The 18,381-nt window shown below is 32.6% G+C and overlaps 1 protein-coding gene across 1 annotated transcript in view; it reads left to right on the plus strand.

Moving 5' to 3' along the window:
* Positions 1 to 12,749, plus strand: part of SLF1 (SMC5-SMC6 complex localization factor 1) — a 67,002-nt gene extending 54,253 nt beyond the window's left edge. Inside the window, exons 16-21 of the mRNA XM_030847803.2 lie at positions 3,549 to 3,694; positions 4,655 to 4,818; positions 5,603 to 5,736; positions 7,649 to 7,741; positions 8,149 to 8,331; positions 10,965 to 12,749. Coding sequence (XP_030703663.1) covers positions 3,549 to 3,694; positions 4,655 to 4,818; positions 5,603 to 5,736; positions 7,649 to 7,741; positions 8,149 to 8,331; positions 10,965 to 11,446 — 1,202 coding nt within the window. The 3' untranslated portion in view covers positions 11,447 to 12,749. The remainder of the gene's footprint in view (positions 1 to 3,548; positions 3,695 to 4,654; positions 4,819 to 5,602; positions 5,737 to 7,648; positions 7,742 to 8,148; positions 8,332 to 10,964) is intronic.
* The last annotated feature ends 5,632 nt before the right edge of the window (positions 12,750 to 18,381 follow it).

The following is an 18,381-nucleotide window of genomic DNA, read 5'->3' on the forward strand; positions in this document are numbered from 1 at the left end:
ACTTTGAACAGAAAGAGTTTCCTTATATCCCTTTCTATATTTTAGCATCAAGATCTGAAATTTCTTTTTTGTGCCTAATTGAAATTCCTGATGTATTGGCTTAAACTAGGGTTGACAAACTGTTTTTGATAAAATATAAGATAGTAAATATTTTTGGCTTTTCAGCTCTACCATCTCTGTCCCAACCACTCAACTCTACTCTTAAGAAAGCAGTGATACACAGTACATAAATCAACATGGCTGTGTTCCAGTAAAACTTTCTTCATAAAAATAGGCAGCAAGACATAGTTTGTCAATCCTTAACTTCAGTTTATTTCTTCTCCTGTTTTCACTGGGAAGAAAACATGTCATCAGAAGTTACTATAATATTTTTCACATCTTTAGAGAACTTTAATAAAGCTTCCTTTGCCTTTCTCAGGCTACGTCATTATCTTTTTCTGAGAGTTTTTCCAAACCTTTATTGGCTTTTTTTTTTTACTCTCTATTTTAATCCCTCTCCATGCTTCAGACCTTTTCCAAAAATATACATTTTTATAATTTGACTAATCATCTCAATCAAAATGTTTCTGTTGCCTGCATTTGTTCAACAGATTTTTATTGGCATTCTACCAGGCATTGAGGTAAACACTTCATATACAGTGGAAGAGGGAAACAAAATATGATCCTTGCCTTTTTGGAGCTTTCGGTGGGAGAGGCAGACTATAATTAAGTTAATGTAAATACATCATTTTAAAGTGCTAAGTGCTCCAAATAAGAAAAACTAGGTGTTGAGCTGGATAAACTTATTTTATGTAGAGTGGTCATGGAGAGCAAAACCTGAAGGATAAGTAGGAGTTTGGCAGAGCCAGGGAAGTGTATTCCATTCAGAAGACACAACATTTACTAAAACTCGGAGATAGGAAAGAGTTGGGCCTGTTTGAAATCTTTTGATGCCTGGCTGATGACAAGCAGAAGGGAGAAGAGTGGCCACAGTAAAGCCAAAAAAGTAATAGAGGAGCTTGAGTAGGAACTTCCAAGCCCTATTTAGGGGTTAGAAACCATTTTTCAAAGGGAGTGGCATGATCTAAGTAACTTTTTTAAAGATCATCCTGGCTTGGCTCTCCAGTTATTGCTATCTGCCAGTCATTCATTCATTTATCTATTAAGTACTAAATGTTTATTCTGTGCAAGCTACTAACCTACTAGCTGTGAGGGCAATAAAAATGATCCTGCCGTTGAAGGTCTTAAAGTCCAGGGGTTAAGTTTCTTTCTTTTTTTCTTTTTTTTTTTTTGTTTAACTTTTTATTTTATGTTGGAGTCCAGTTGAGTAACAATGTTGTATTAGTTTCAGGTGTACAGCAAAGTGATTCAGTTTTATATGTACATGTATCTATTCTTTTTCAAATCCTTTTCCCATTTAGGTTGTTACCTAATATTGAGCATAGCTCCCTGTGATATACACTAGGTCCTTGCTGGTTATCCATTTTAAATAGAGCAGTGTGTACATGTCAGTCAGGGGTTAAGTTTCTTAAGTTCTCTTGTTCATCTCTTATTGATCATTCCCTTCAAGTGTGTGTTACCTGGTCATATGTGGATCCATTATAGTTTGTATTTGCTATTTCTTTAAAGCTACCAAATGTTATTTCTAGGTGAATAACTCCATTTAGAAGTTCCACTGTGGGATCGTTGCTTTTGAACTGTACAGTACAAGTTATTTCTGCTTTGCTTTTGCCTCTGCTTAGAGTTGATACGTAAGATCAGTTGGTTGTAGTAAAGTCTGTGATGATAGATGTGCTTTTTTTTAATGTGTATAACTAGAGATTTAATATTGGAAAGATCTTTTGCTGCTCATCCTTCAGTTCATTGCTTGCATAGTTTCAGATAATACTAGCAGCCTAGTAGGTTGTAAGTAGTCCGTTGTAACAAAAAGTTGTAAATAACTCCTTTCTTGTTTCCAGTTCTTATAAATTATATCTCTGAGGCCATATTTGGACAGGATTGTTTGAATTCAGCAACCATATGTCTGTGTGGGGCTAGGTGGATCTATTTAACATCTGACTGGAGCCATTTGCCCATATGGCAGTCTGCCACAAGCAAGAACCTCAGATCTCTTTAGTCCAGGCAGTTTCTTTCTGAGCCTGGCCACTGTTTATGTTTGGGGCCAGATAATTCTTTATTGTGAGGGGCTGTCCTGTGAACTGTGAATTGTAGGACAGTTGGTAGCATGCCTGGCCTTTGCCTACTACGTTGCCAGTATATTTCTCTCCCCAGTTGTGACAACCACAAATTGCCAAATGTTCCCAGGGGCAAAATTCCTCCTTAAACTGTTGTTCTTCTCCACACCCCACCCCCATCCCACCCCAACTCTCCTTCCCTCATTGAAAGTCAGGCAAGGACTGCAAGGACACCAGAGGCCCTAGCCTTTCGGGAAGGCATCTGAGAAGGACAGGATTTCACTGGATGTCTGCGAAGTCTGCTCAGCCAAGGGAAGTCAGCTCCTGAGTAGAGACTTCAAATTTTAAGCTTTATATTGCTATTAAGTTTATTATTCTGTCCAATTTTTAAAATGTATATTGACCTGTTATGTTATTTTGCTAACTTTATTGACTTTTTCTAATTCTTTATTCTTCCATTATTTGTAGTTAATTTTAATCTGCCTTATTGTATATCAACTTTTTTCATCCTGTTTTGCTTAATTTTAGCTTTTTTAGTATCCTATTGATTGATTATTCTTTACCATTCCAGTGTATTATCCATGCTATTACTTAAGCAGAGAGTATTAATAGAGAATTCATAACATTAAATTTACAAGGGAAATAGTCACTTCAGTCCTTTATCACTTTCAATTCATGTATATATTTATGTATTTCCATATTATTGGAGAACTTGAGGATTTTAGAATGAAGAGATTTGAGACTCTTGGTGTTTTTGTTGTTTGTTTGTTTTGTCATTTAAAATTATACTCCTCTCCCGCACTTGGTATAGTACAGTGGGTGCAGACTTCTAAGGAAATTCTTATGCATTCTCTTGTCTTACCTTATCCCTCTTCTTTACCTTTCCTCCTTCTCTGCAGTGATAGGATTCATGGATGTTGTCGGGGGAAAAATGTCTTCCTATCAGCTCAAGACTAATCAGTGCAAATTAAATACATGTGTGCCCATTTAAAAACCAAGTACCAGTTTTCCAAAGACACAGCCCTATTGTGGGAAGAGATCTTTAACATTAATTGGAAAGTATAGTGATAAAAGTCCATGTCTGTCTATCTATTCATATATCATCTATCCATTCATGTATGTATATATACGTATATATAAAATTTCAAGCCTTTTATTTAAAATAATAAAAAGTAGTGATTGTTTCAAATGTGAGAACATATGCCATAAGAATTTCTCTTGAAGGGCAAGGAATAGGAATATTATCTATTTTTTGTGGTTTAAAATTATGTGGGTGAATCTTACTGGTATAGGAATCATCATCTGAATGAATAAAGTCCATGAAAGAAATTGTCTGTAGAAAGAAATTTTATAAGGTGTAGCAATAACTATATTTACTTCTCTTGTTTTCTACAGACTTTTCTTCACAGGAATTAGAGATTTTTATTTGTTCCTTTTCCTCTTCCTGGCTTCAAATGTTTGTTGCAGAGGCAGTCTTTAAAAAGTTGTGTTTACAGAGTTCCATTAGTATTTCTTCTGAGCCACTCTCTCTTCAGAAAATGGTAAGCACCACTCTATTTTAGTTCTTTTAATTTTTAAGAAGTAAGTTTATAAATTCTATTTTTAAATATTCTTAGTTATTCTAATAATTGGACAGAGCATATTAATCATAAATCTTTCAAACATATAAGCAGGTCGTTTTCTTCCTCAAAATGGAATAATTCGTGAATAGAAATTTTAATTACTTGAGAGTAATGAAGAATTGGTAACAGAAAAATTATACAGGAATCTTTATATCACTTGCCACAGTATGTAAGATTATTATTTTGGAAAGACCTTGATCCAGAAACATTCTACATAGTATTTAATGGTATTTAAAAAGCAAAATTTGCAAATGATGCCAAAGGTTATTCCAGTTATCCTATGTATATACACATATAAACTTGATTTGATCCAAGGTTTTCCAGTTTTATCTTGGCTATCTTTAGCTATTATTGATATCTAATATCTCCATCAGTTTCTTCAACAAATGAGAAATATGCTTGTTAATAATTGGTCAGATTGGGCAAATACTGTTTGCAACAATCCTTGTCTTCAGTGACTTTTGCGCTCCTCATTCTGTTTATTCCAGACTTCTTTTCTGTTGAAGGAAGACATTACCAAAATGGAAATGACAAAATACCAGTTGTACTTAAACCATAAATACTAAAAATAGGCTAATTATAACAAGTTGGGCATAAGACTCATCAAAAGAACTTTCCTAAATGAGTGTCAAATTTGAATTCAAAAAAACAATTATTTTGAAGAAGTCATTTTTCTTGTGTATGTCATATTGACTTAATGACATGGAACTAGCAGCTTTCTTAATATTTTAGCATGTTCATATGAGATAGGGTGGCAACCATAGTGATGAAACCAAGAAATTATAACTAAATTTAATGGTGAAATGAATCAAGTATTTTCTTTTTACTGTTTCCAGGTTTTTGTAGTTGAGAAAACAATATAATATTATTTTGCAACAGGTATATTCCTATTTGCCAGCTTTGGGGAAAACTGGTGTGCATGGGACTGGAAAGATGCAGATACCAAAGAAAATAGGACAGCGGCCTCGCTTTGAATCTCAGAGGGCTTTAATTATGCTGAATGGTGCTAAACAGAAACAAGTGGAAGGGCTGCCAGAGTTACCGTAAGTGATGCTTATATACTAGCTATGCTTTGTTTTCGAGTACAGCTCTTCTTCTTAGGCATTTCTTGAACTGTATCTTTATCTGAGATGTTGTCTGAATTATACTGATAGCAGAAAACTCAGTTTTATACCTATAAATGCACATGATCAACATTTTCACTTTCTTTAATTCAAGGTACACACTTTCTATTAAGTCTTTTTCAAAAGAAATAAAACTCTTCATCAAATTATTGTTCCACACAATTTTTGCCTTGTGATTTTTAAAGTACTACTTGTATATAATATAGATGGGATTTCAGAATGCATCGCCATGTGAGATACTCTGAGTTGTTACAATAGCTTTCCCCAAATGAGAAACCTCCTCTAAAAGTATGCTATATAAAATTCAGAAAACCTGAAATCTTTTTAGGAAGAAGAGGATAGGATTAGAATATGAACATAAGAATAGGGAGTAGGGGCCTGCATTTTGATCTTAGCAGTTTGCTTTAGTCTCTCTGCCAAATATGGTTTACTTGGTCTCGTCTGCTTTACTGGACATTCAATATTCATAAACTTTTTGGTGGGCTGTTGGGGGGTGCAAGGGTAATAAAATGAAAATTAATGCATAAAATTTGTTTCTGTACAGTTGAAATAAATATAAAAATAGAAAGCAGTAAAGATTTGAATGAATAAGGGGGTTTAAATTAAAAGAAGTCTAGATTTTTTTTTTTTAACTCACCATATAATTTGTGCTTCTACGCCTTGGTGAAAAACAAGCTTTCATTATGTCTTACTTTCTTTTCAGAGAGCTGAATCTTGCTAAATGTTCCTCATCATTAAAAAGATTGAAAAAGAAGTCAGAAGGAGAATTGTCGTGTTCCAAGGAGAATTGCCCCTCTTTGGTTACAAAGATAAATTTTCACAAGACTAATTTAAAAGGTATTCCAAGTATCTAAATTAATTTATGCTAGGAACTTTTCGTGGTTATAGTCAGTATTTGCAAGTTTTACACACTGGCCCTGATGAATGCTTGAACTTAAATATTGGACTAGGTCCAGGAAATACCTTCCTGGAGAGCATATTATTTTTGTGAACTGGCATTTATACCAAAAAAAAAAAAAAGTGTTTAATACCTGGTGTAATAGAGTATTCCTCCCTTCTTTTCTCCACCTGCCTTTTCAAATATTAAACACTGTGTAACTCATGTTGAGCTCATTCCAGACTTGCCTGCCTTACTTTTCTATTCCACCTCAACCTGTGCTGCTTAGGATCAGTGTCTTGTGATTTGAAAGTATAATTCAGTCTTCATCTCTTTCAGTCCTAGACGTTTTGTGAACAAAGAATGAGAAGTAGGCTATGTTACATAGCTGTGTTAAGCATATGGACTCTTTTCTTCCAGGCATTGAGCCCAGACTATGAAATGTGCTTGGCTTTTGGTTCTAACTATACTGGAACCTAAGTACCTAAAGGGATGGAGTAACAAGAATAGCGTTGTAATAATTCACTCCGGCACTTCTTTTACTTAGGTACCCCTTAACTCAAAATTATAAATTACTACCAAGAGTCTGTATCTGGCCAAAGTAAATTGCCAAGTCTCTTGTTTATGAGCTATATCGTGTTTTTAATACAAATATTATCATTATGGCACCAAGCTTTCATCATCTTTCAACATGAGATGAGTTCATAATAGCATATCACAAATTCAAAATAACTGCCCGTTTGGCTCAAAATATGAAAAATGTATTAAATGTGAACTCAGATATTAACGTCACAAAACTGTGTCCTTTTTCTTTGTTTATTGTGTCAGAAAGTAAAATGAATATGAATGGCTTTAAGCTGAACAGCAGAAGGAACTGGAGGGAGGAAGAGAATTGAGAAATAGTAGAGAAAAACTTCGAAAGCTTTTCAATGCTTGTTAAAGAAATGTTTTGGTAGAAGTTACAGAGATAATCTGTAAAACTGAACACTGGAAAAATGTGCTACTTAGTATTTTATAGCAAGAAAGTTTGATTCAATATGTATTTCATTTGTTTTCAAAGCAGTTATTATGTTTTTTTAAATTCTCCTTACATCAAATTATCACTTATATCTTATTAATCTTGCTTACAGCAGAGAGGGGTGTAGTCAATTTTAGGCAGCAGGCACTAACTGCACCCCTCCTAGAAAAGACTTTGCCATTCTATTTGTCATTCTTGTTCAGCTTTAAATGGTACTAGGGATTTTTTTCGTGTGTGTGCATGTGCGTGTGCGTGTGTGTGTGTTTATATTAAGATTCCCCCATTTCTCCTTCTCTGTGCTGCTGTAGCCAAGCCAGACAGCCTATTGAGAAGCAGCAAACCATCTGTTAATGGATTTGAAGTTCTGAATTACACTTGAGTGTGTAGAGGCACTCATGCTTAGCCAGAAACATTCATTTGAATTAAGCTATAAATGCTGTATAAAAAAGAGCCATACATTTAACGTAGGTTCATGAATAAATTTAAGAGAGGGCAATTGCACTTTAAACTTTTATTGCTGCAAAACCCAGTATATTTGGTGTTCTCTGATCATTTGAGGGTTTTATAGCAGGATTGAAACTTCAAACCTTGAACTAGGGGGAGACAATGCCTATATTAAACCTTTAGTAGAATTTCATTGCTGAATTGCTGATAGAACAGAGAGGCTCTATGGATTGGTGGGGTTCCCTCCCCCCTCTTTTTTTTAATGTGAGAGATGTTTAAACCAGTCAAAAGGAAAACTCAATAAATAATTTTCTGGCATGGGGCCAGATCTCCTAGTTCATGCCCTTTGATTATTTTCTTTAGTTGATATCTTGTCTTCTCTGGAATAATCTATTAATTTTTTATGGCAGGAGAAACAGCCCTCCATAGGGCTTGCATAAATAACCAAGTGGAGAAATTGATTCTTCTTCTCTCTATGCCAGGAATAGACATCAATGTTAAAGGTAAGTTCTAAATCTTTGTTGTCTAATTCAATGTCTTAATATTTGTGATATTAAATAGTTTAATTTCAACATTAAGAAAAATCATTTAAGTATATTTACCTAACATATCTTTAAAGTATTGCTAGTAGCAAAACCAAGAAATTCATCACATATTGATGTATAATAGTGCACAACCATTTTTTGACATCTATATTTTGATCAGATCCCAACATCAATATTTTAAAATAGTTTTTAATTTATTTTTTACAATTAGAAATATGATTACACCCTAGGCATTTTTATCAAAGAGTTCTATTTGTATATGAGGCACTTAGAAAGTCACACTGAGAAGGGAAGTAAAATATCAATACTTCACTACCAAAGTCCTACTTTTGCCGTTTTAAAATTTGCCTTGATTTCTAATTTAGACAATGCTGGCTGGACGCCTTTGCATGAAGCCTGTAACTATGGCAACACAGTATGTGTCCAGGAAATTTTGCAACGTTGTCCAGAGGTAGATCTGCTCACTCAAGTGGACGGGGTGACTCCTTTGCATGATGCACTGTCAAACGGACATGTAGAAATTGGCAAGCTGCTACTCCAGCATGGGGGTGAGTGCATTTATGCTAAACGGGTTATGATAAATTATCCAGTTTTTTGATGAATCCCTCAGAGGTAGAAAGTATTTTATATTTTAAGCTCTATAAGGAAAGATGCCTTTATTACATTTTAATGAAAAAGTAAAGATGAAAAGTCTGCTAGAATGTAAGCACCTTTTATTTACTGAGGATAAAAACCTTTTCATAAAATGTATTTATTTATTGTATTATTAAGCCTTTTTACCTTTGTTATGAGAGTGTATTTTGAATTGAGTGTGTTGGTTTTTACTATTAATCCTTTTACTTAAAGTGTGTAATGTCTGTAAACCAGCCATTTCTGAAAGCTTATTAATAAATGGATGTAAATGTTCAATTGTGAGTACTTGGGTTTTTCATTCTTGTTTCATTTCCTCTATATAACTGCTAACGATTGTTCTTTTCTTTAATTAGTCTTTTCTTTATAGACTACAAAAAAGACATCCTAGAATAATATCTTTTCTTCATTCACATTTTGTAGTCAATAAGTTAAGTAGGAGGACTTCCAAATGATAATAACTGTTGTGTAGAGGGTATGTGATGGAAGTAACTTGAGCTTAATATTCATCTACTGCTTTTTCTGCTGATTTCTTATCTGATCTCTGCTTTCAGAACCCTTTTTTCCACCCCCTAACTCAGTGATATTCTTCTTATATCTGAACTGAATAATATAAATTTTATATCAAAGTGTTCAAAACTAATTTGCGTTTTAAAAGGAAAAACAAAGTGATGACTAGCTTATAATACACAAAGATTTGTATAAATTTCCTATTACTTTTATTTGTACTAAAAATACTGTTGTACTATTTATCCAGTCATTAAAGCTATTTGATTCTGCATGAAAATAAACAGCATATTTTCCTTAGCTATCTCTTTACTATATATCTATATCTATCTGTCATCTATCTGAGGAAGGCTCTATATCATGGTAGTTTAACATGTTTGGTTATTTATAGTCTTCTCCTGCCCCCTAAAGGCCTTAGTGTGTCTGTTTTACTTATACCATTTCATAATCGATGTATTTTTCAGTTTTTACACTTTTTTTAGTATTATATGTTTACAAAACCATACTGTTATATCTCCTAAGTGTTTTAGTTTTCTACTTAACTATGTATGTGACATTCCAAGCCAATATTTGGCTTTGCTTCAATTGGTCTAAGTGATGTAAAAGCCATTATTGTATTAAGGTATTAAGTCCAACTTTTCAGAAGAAGAAGGCATTATACTAACCAATGTGAATTGTTTTAGGACCTCTGGTGAAGAATAGTAAATTGATGAGTTCTTTGTCCCAAGAGAGGAAATCTACTTGTATTTGCATTTATCAAGGTCCTTCAGCAATCATACAGATTTCTCTTTGCCTTAGGTATAATCTGAGTTTGGACCTGTCAAATGGTTTGACACCATCATTGTAGAAACTATATTATCTCTTCATTGTGAGTCGCTCAGTATTGAGAGCAATAATTTAAATTATGTTTCTAAAACCTTTGTTTACTTTTGGTATCTTGTGTTCATAATTTTGTTGTATTTTCTCTTTTAAACAGGAATAACTTGAAACATTTTTTTTGAAATATCAACATAATGAAAACAGATCTAATTTTGATTTAGAATGTTTTCCGTAAATTATACATTAATCGTATGTCATTACTGGTTGATCTTTTACATTAATTACATTTTATATCTAGGCCACTACATGTGTCTCATCAGATTCATCATTAAGAGTTTTAGCAGCTATGATCTGTAATCTCTGACAATAAGATCTGTGTTGTATGGTAGAATCTTCTGATTATGTCTGCTAGTACTCAAACTTTTATATCCCTTGTAACATTTTTATGGCAAAGTACATAAATAATTATAGGACTTGACTGGCAGAGGTGCGAAGTACTCCTGTACTTTGCTGTGTGACCAAATACTGAGTCATTGTTATTTTGCCCCTCTCATATCATCCTTAACTACCCAGGGGATAAACTGTATATTCAAAACTTTCTTAGTAGATGGTTAGATGGGTGTAGCTAGCATAGATGGATGAAATCTGAGTTTTTCCCAGAGCAGTTAATATTTACTTTTTGTGAATCAGTTACCCATATTAAAAATTGAACATAAGCAAGGATAATGAAAAACGTGTTCTGTGTCTGGGCAAAGTTTTGCAGTCTGCACTGCTACCATTGCCTATTAGCAATGGAAGGGGTCAGTACTTTTTCCGCTTGGTGATATTATGAAATACCGTTAAGGCTCTTATACAGAATTTAAGATAAATGTATTTTTTTTAAATTTTCTCCAGGAACACTGATACTCTTATTTGAAGATGGCAACTTATAAAGTTTTATCAAAGTTTTTTTTTTTTAATTTATAACCATATATGTTATTTATTGAACTAAGGCATGTGCTTTTAGGCAAACCTGATTAGGCAATTGACTAGATTATTTTTTTCTAATGCACCTTTATTAGTTAGTATATAGAACCAGTTAATTATGTCAATATGAATTACTACAAAATATGACTGTAAAGTGAGCCCTGGATGCTTTGGGGAAAAAAGGAGAGAGAAAATGGCTGTTACACTGCCAAAATAAGAATGTTTAACTCTTAACGGTTTTGCATGTTCTTTTTCACAGGCCCAGTGCTTCTGCAGCAGAGGAACTCTAAGGGGGAATTGCCCTTGGATTATGTGGTATCATCTCAAGTCAAGGAAGAACTATTTGCTATCACAAAAATAGAAGATACAGTGGAGAACTTTCATGCACAAGCAGAGAAACATTTTTACCACCAGCAACTTGAATTTGGCTCATTTTTACTTAGTAGGATGTTGCTAAATTTTTGTTCAGTTTTTGGTTTGTCTTCAGAGCTCTTCTTAGCTTTCAGAGGATTAACTCATCTAAATGACCTGCTTATAGTTTGTCAGAATTATAAGGAAACCACTAGTGCTCGTACTGACTGGTTATTGGATCTTTATGCTAGAAATATAAAGACATTGCAGAAACTCCCAAATATTCTTAAGGAACTCCCTGAGAATTTAAAAGCGTGTCCTGGAGTACACACTGAGGCCTTATTGGTGACATTGGAAATGATGTGTCGGTCAGTCACTGAGTTTTCATGATGATAACAGAAAATATGGGTCAGCTTTCTAAACCTGCTCAGCTTGCTTTGTCATTTATTATGGACTTCATAGCTTATAAACAATAAATAATTTCATTTATTTATTGACAGAATTTGCAGCCTTGCTAAATCTTTAAAGCACTTAAAGAACTTATCCAAATCATAGTATAGGCTTCTTTTTCCAGTGTGTAGGACTTAACTCAAAAGTAAAAAATAGTTTTGTTTGATACACATTGCATTTATTAGTCTTTATTATTTTTTGTTCTAAAAGTATTATTTATTTATATTGTACATGTAAAATTTTTTAATTTAAATATTTTTTCAAATCAAAATGTAATGTCCTCTCTTCTAGGTGTTCTGGGTCTTAGCATCATGGCAAGAATATTCATGCAAATGTGCACCTATAAACATGTAGCTCCCTGTTTCTTCTCTGTAGGCTGTTGGAATAAAATACTCAGTTTTACGTGTTTCTAAAATAAACATTTCAAAATTCACAATAATATATTCTTTTGGTTTTTAAATTTAGTAAATGTGCTAATAGTTTGATCCCTTGATCTATTTTATTTTAGCAGTTCCTATAGAAAGTGTATTTCTACTCCATGTAACCACTGTTCTGTAAGTGAAAACATTTTGCTTCATAATGTTTTATTAAATATTAAGATTATAAATGGCAACAAAGTAAAGAATTTGAGATTATCTAAAATCTTAATGTACAGTATGTATTTACAGAGTAGTAACATTTCAATTTGCAGTTTTTCCTAATAGTAATCTGTAGTAAAACTAAAAGAAAGGATATGGATAATAATTACTTTTGAAACTGGAGTTGCTTTACTAGTGGGAGTAAGTTACATTGTGATACAGCTGGAAAAGAAACAGAACTTCCATTTCGATTTTATGTAACTTAAGTGATGATCTCACAGCAATTAATCTGCTAAAGAAGCACACTTTAGTTTTATTTTGGAAATAGATCTTTTAGCAGGATACAAATGCTGAGAGTCTTATTACTGGGTTTACAGTCTAAACTAAAAATTGCTACATTACTTTATCAACTCTGAATAAAAGTCAAGTTTTTTTCCTACATTTTTAAATCAGTAATTTTTTACACATACTGTAAGAAGTATTAGCTGTTTCTAGTTAGCCTTCAAATGTGACATCATACAACTCTCTTTTGATGTTTACTGTTAGTTGCCAAAATATCAGAGAAAACATGACTAAGGAACGTTATAATGCTCATAGAGAGTAAAGTGCTTCCCCAGATGATGTGTAGGAACATTTTTATTCCAAAGAGTAGCCACTTTACGTCACTTGTGAAGGCATGTGGAATAACACTTGCTTGGTAAACTAATAAAAACATAGACTTTGACATCAAACAGACATAGTTTCAAATCCTTGTGTAATTTCTTACTAACTGAATTACAAAGCAGGTTTCTTTCTAGCTTTGGTTTTCTTACCTGTCAAGTGGAAATAACACCAGGTATCTTGGTCATGATAGAATTAAGTTATTAGCCATTCACCCTATATGGCACTTAATAAATGTTACTTCCTTTTGCATTCTTAACTCCTCTTTTTAGTTATAACGAATCATTTAGATAGTAATTTCTTAAGTTGCTAATAATTCTAAGTTAATGAGATAATTAACTGCTAAGAAAAAGTAGATAATTAACTGCTAAGAAAAAGTAGTTTTCTAAATTAAATGTTCGCAAGAAATATTCATTTAGTTGCAATTAGTATTAATAATTCATAACTGTTCTGTCTGCCAATTTCTACAAGCCATGCTGACATGAAATATTAAACACTCAAATGCCATTGAAGTCTCTACCTCAAGAAGGTGTCATTGCAGTTTGTACTTCTTCAAAAGTATAACTTGGCAAACAGATTACTGCTTTGTGGCCTAGTTAAAAATACCAATAAATATATATGAATTTAAACCTGCAATAAGAAACTTTATTTCCCATATTACTTATGTTTTATTTTAGAAAACATAATAATTGCCTCAAATTTATTTTAGATGTAGAGAAAGGGGAAATTTTAATAGATAAAATTCATAGACTTTCTGACCCCTGGCATTTTAGCTGTAGGCATCTCAAAGTTGCAGCCACTGAAGAGAAGCGAAGGCTGAGTAATGCTATTTATCATTGTACTCTGCCAGATTTCATATCATAGTTCAATGGAGTTGTTTTTTTTTTTAAAAAGAAAAAAGAAAAAAAGGCCTATGAAAGCCCTTATTACAATAGAAAATAAAGCTTGGAAGGAGATTTCTGAGCTGTTAAGATTCAGCTTTCTCTATGCGTAATCCCCACAAACATTTGGAATATAAAAGATTTTAGAATGTTTCCTGGCAGCTTTTTAGGAAGGGTCTCTATGAAGTTTTCGAGCTTACTAGTTCTTAATTTCCCTACACATAATAAAGTGGTCCAAGTATATACAATTTTTGTCATTTCATTAAGTCCAAGATAACCAGAAAAACATTTGTCCTCATATAAATTAAATGCTAAATTAATCAGTGTTTTGAATTCATCGTTTCTTGAACACCTATTATGTACCAGGTGGTATGCTTGACAGGGGCTGACTACAGTAAAAGAGGAAAATCTTACATTCTAGGAAGGTAAGTCTAGTTTTATTGTCTTCTGTATAGGCTGTTGAAGAAAATTAATTTCAGTTTGGGTGTTTCTTAAATTTACAGTAATAATTGGTGTTCTCGTTTCATTTTAAATGTGAAGGGTTTGATAGTTTAATCATTTGATCAGTGTGACTAGCAGTTTCAGAGTGAATAGAGTGTGGTGTGTGCTTTTGCAATCTTAGTGAACCCCAGTACTCATTCCTAGATAAATGCATTAATGCTAGGATCCTTTATATAAACACTAGGAAATGTTTGCCATTTTTGCTTATTCTGTTATAGAAAGTTAAATTAATACCTTCACAGGAGAAAATTTTTGATGGAATGTGCAATCCATATGCATTTACACACCTTTCCAGTTAAGTGATGAACTTGATGAGAGCCTGTCACTGTTGCCCCTTAATCAGTAGAAAGGGGTCATTTTTGAGTGACATGAGGCACTCTTTCCCTCAGGCGTTTATCACGTAGCTTCCACACCAGTCGCACCTCTTGCTGACGTGGAGCTTGCAAAATTCAGAATGATAATTGTTTTTATAACAAATGTGGATTGAGTTAGAAAGGTCAGTGATGGCATTTTTGGAATTACGCTGTGCCTGGTGATGTCAAAACTGAAGACATGGAATAGTTAACTATTTCTTATAAATCAAATTATGTTATCAAAAAATTCACCTTGTAGGTTAAGGAGAATTATGGTAGGATGATGTACTTTGGTGGTTATTTGCTCTGATACAGAATCAGAGATTATTAGACTATAAGTTAATTAGAAAAGGTTGTGGTATTGTTTTTTTAGGTTTTAAGCATACATCTTTTAGAGTACTGCAAATCGCACTAAAAGAAGACCTTTTCAGAGGAAACAAACAAGATAGTTTTAACATTATTGATTGTTAGACAGTCAAAAAAGTTTTCTCTCTTAAGTAAATGCTAATCTTTGAGCACATCCAAAATGTTATACTTTAACTCATGCTTCCCAGTTTATGAAAGTACCAAGCAACTTTCTTTCTTAGACACATGAATTTACGTGAATTGCTGGGGGTGGGGAACATTATATTAAATTATTTTTAAAAGGACATTTTCCAATCACAAATCCAAGTGATTAACTTTTTATCACAGAGGAATTTGCTAATTAGTACTTTTGTGTTAATCAAAATTACATTTTGTATTTATATTTGATGTACAAAATATTTTCTAATATTTTATGTATTTGAATTCATTACCATATGGTTTGGGTTTTGTTTGTTTTTTGGTGTAGGCATATAATTCAAATACACTTACACTATATATTTTTGTAATCTTGAAATATAACCCTTAGCACTAGACACAAGTGATTGATTTTTTTTGTAATATTGTATTTGTACTGTTGAATATATATATATATTTTTTTCTTTTTTAGAACAAATATAGTGAATTCTGTTTTTAAACTACTTGCTGAATTAAGATCCAACAGTGTTAAATCAACAAAGTGTAACCAGTGATTAGTTATATAAAAATAATATTCCTAATAAGATAAGTATATAATGTTATTTTTATATATTTAATTTGTAATATGTAGTATTACCCTTAACATAGACCAAAAAAATTAAGTTCCTTATTCAAGCATCTATAAAGAGCTGTCTCCAGTTAAAGATGAAACATTTTCTCCAAATTTTTGTCTTTTTACTGTGGTCCCCAAATCTTTTCAGACAGTTGAACCCAGATTTGGTAAATCTAATCCTCTTCCTTTCAAAAGTATCTAAATTAGATCAAGTGAACATTAATGCATAATGAGTGTTAAACATTAATAGAGAATGACTACGTTGGAATGTATGATTTATTTCTACCAAAGAGTGGAATTTTTTAAAAATGTGCTTAGCACTTCCAGCAGGTAAATTGCACTGAACTGAAAGTCTGGAATCCAGCTTTGAATTTACACCTATTATACTATCATTTATCTTAATAAGAGATGAACTAAAATTTCCAATGATTTTCCATTCTTCTGTCCTCAGATGAAATAGTCATGTTGAAAAAAATCATTAATCTTAAAGTGGTGACAGATAAAAAGAATTTAGTTTGTTGTCAGTACTTCTCAACTTAAAGGTTAGGTCAGCCATGGTTTATGTCATGACACTGATAAATTTTTCTAATGACCAGAATGGTTTGATTTGTAATAGCTTTTTGTTTTGGTTTTAAGGAATATATATCTTGGTTATCTGACTTCATCCTGAAGATGCATTTTTTTCTACTTTGCATTGTTTCTATTTTATAACAGAGACAAAATTATGGAGCAGTAAGTAATATGTGGTGTTAAAATATTCATTTTAAAGAGCTTTCCATGAAAACTTAAAAGCAGAATTGTAAAGATGAAAACTTGGCAAAGGGATGAGGGAAAATGGTTAGGAATCATTGTGGTTTAAAGAGGGTAAAGATTTCTAGATGCTGTTTAATATACTGAGGAGGTAGTGAAGGTATAAAATCAGAAAAATGGCAGACAGATCTCCTCATCTCAGGAACAAACTGTCTTTGAAAATTTTGAACAATGTTCAGTAAACCAAGGGTCAAGATAAGTGTTTGGTGGAAGATTCTTTTAGTTAAAATTCACTCAAAATAAAGAATAAAAATACCAGTTTTAATGGTATCATCAGAAATAGGCTATTTCGACTAGTGATATTCAGTCCTTTCTTAAAAGTGATGCAAATCTAGATTTCTCATTTCTTGTTTTCCCATGATTTTAGTTCTTTTACTCTTTTTTTCAAAATACTTTTAAGTTCATACTCAGTCATGTTATTGGAGGAAATAGACTTAAAGAGAGGTTGAAAGCCATTTATAAAAAGGGGTTGAACTTGTTCCCTTAATTCCTTTTTCCTGGATTAATTTTAGTCCTTTTTAAAAAATAGAAACTATTTAAATGTAATTAAAAATTATTTTATCTAAGTAAAATTACAGAGGGGAAAAGATTGTAAGCAAATCCATTGCTAATAGTGGTGTATTTCTGATAGAATTTTGAATATTTGTTTTTCACTTCTCCAAGTTTCTCTGCAACATGATTTATATTTGTGTATAACACCAGTAGCCAATTTATTTTTTAAAGTAATGCTCCTAATATAAATAAGAATCAGTTTTGAAATTTTTCTAAAGTTGTCTTATTTAAACTGGCATCTACTGGACTTTTTAAAATATAAAGTGCATTTTTAAAATATGCTATTTTTCTTCAAGGTAAGGATGTAATTAAGCCTAGTATCATCTAATGCAGATCTCAAATAATACTCTTGGACTATATGCCCTTCCTTTGAAAGTAAATCTGGCTTATTTTACTGATACGCTGCTTCTGTCTTCTGTTTAAGCCTCTTCAAAGCAGTGCCCTACCATATTGGGCGGGGTCATTACTGTTTAGTAGGATTCCTAAATTGCTAAAGTTTAAACTTCATGTAGACACCTTGTGGAGTCATGATACCATATCTTCACTATTAGCCTTTTCTGATTTTAGAAGCTTTCAGGGAACCTGAAGAATTACTTGTTCTGATTTTTTTTTTTTTCCAGATTCAACACCCCAAATCAGGGAGAAACTGTAAGATTAAATGATGACTACATTTATCAAAGGCTGTATCTTAAATTCCTTTAAAGGAAGTTCACTACTGTGTGATTAAATTGAGAATTGTTTTCTTTTATTATAATACACCTGGAAAAAATTCCCTTCTAAATATTATTATTTACAGCATTAATTCACATGTAAGCAGTCAGTCGTCTACTGAGAGAATTCTGAGCGAAAGTGTCTTGCCACTGTTGTCCAGAGCATATTATTTTGCACCTCTTCTGTGAAGGTGAGGAAAATGGCTTCTTGTAAGTTACTGTTTTAAGTAGTACAATTCAAAATACAATATTTTAACAATTGTTTTATATAAATACATTGGATACCTACATCATAACTACAGTACACTGGTGAGTATCACATCACTGTGTCTTTTTGGGTAGATTTCTCACTTGCTTGTCAGTGTTGTTGTCAGTCACTGAGAAATCCAAGTACATGTGTGTTCTTTGTATTAGCATCATAGTGCCAGAAGAATGGATGGTGTGTACCTGGTAACCCACCCTATAAGAGTTAGTATGCCTGATTCTTGGTTAAATTATCAAATGCTGGATGTTTCATGATATCCCCCCAAAAGTTTTTATCTATTATATCTGAAAATGCTTTTTTTCATCCTACAGGGAAATTTAAAAGGTAATGTTCAGCAACTTCAAATAAGACCGAATACTACATTGATCTGTTTTAAAACTACTTCTAAAAACGTACATAGTATTTTACTTTTCTGGGTGGGTTACCATGTGCTTCAGAGACCTTCCTACGG

This window comes from Globicephala melas, chromosome 3 (genome assembly GCF_963455315.2).
Source record: "Globicephala melas chromosome 3, mGloMel1.2, whole genome shotgun sequence".
Lineage (NCBI taxonomy): Eukaryota > Metazoa > Chordata > Mammalia > Artiodactyla > Delphinidae > Globicephala > Globicephala melas.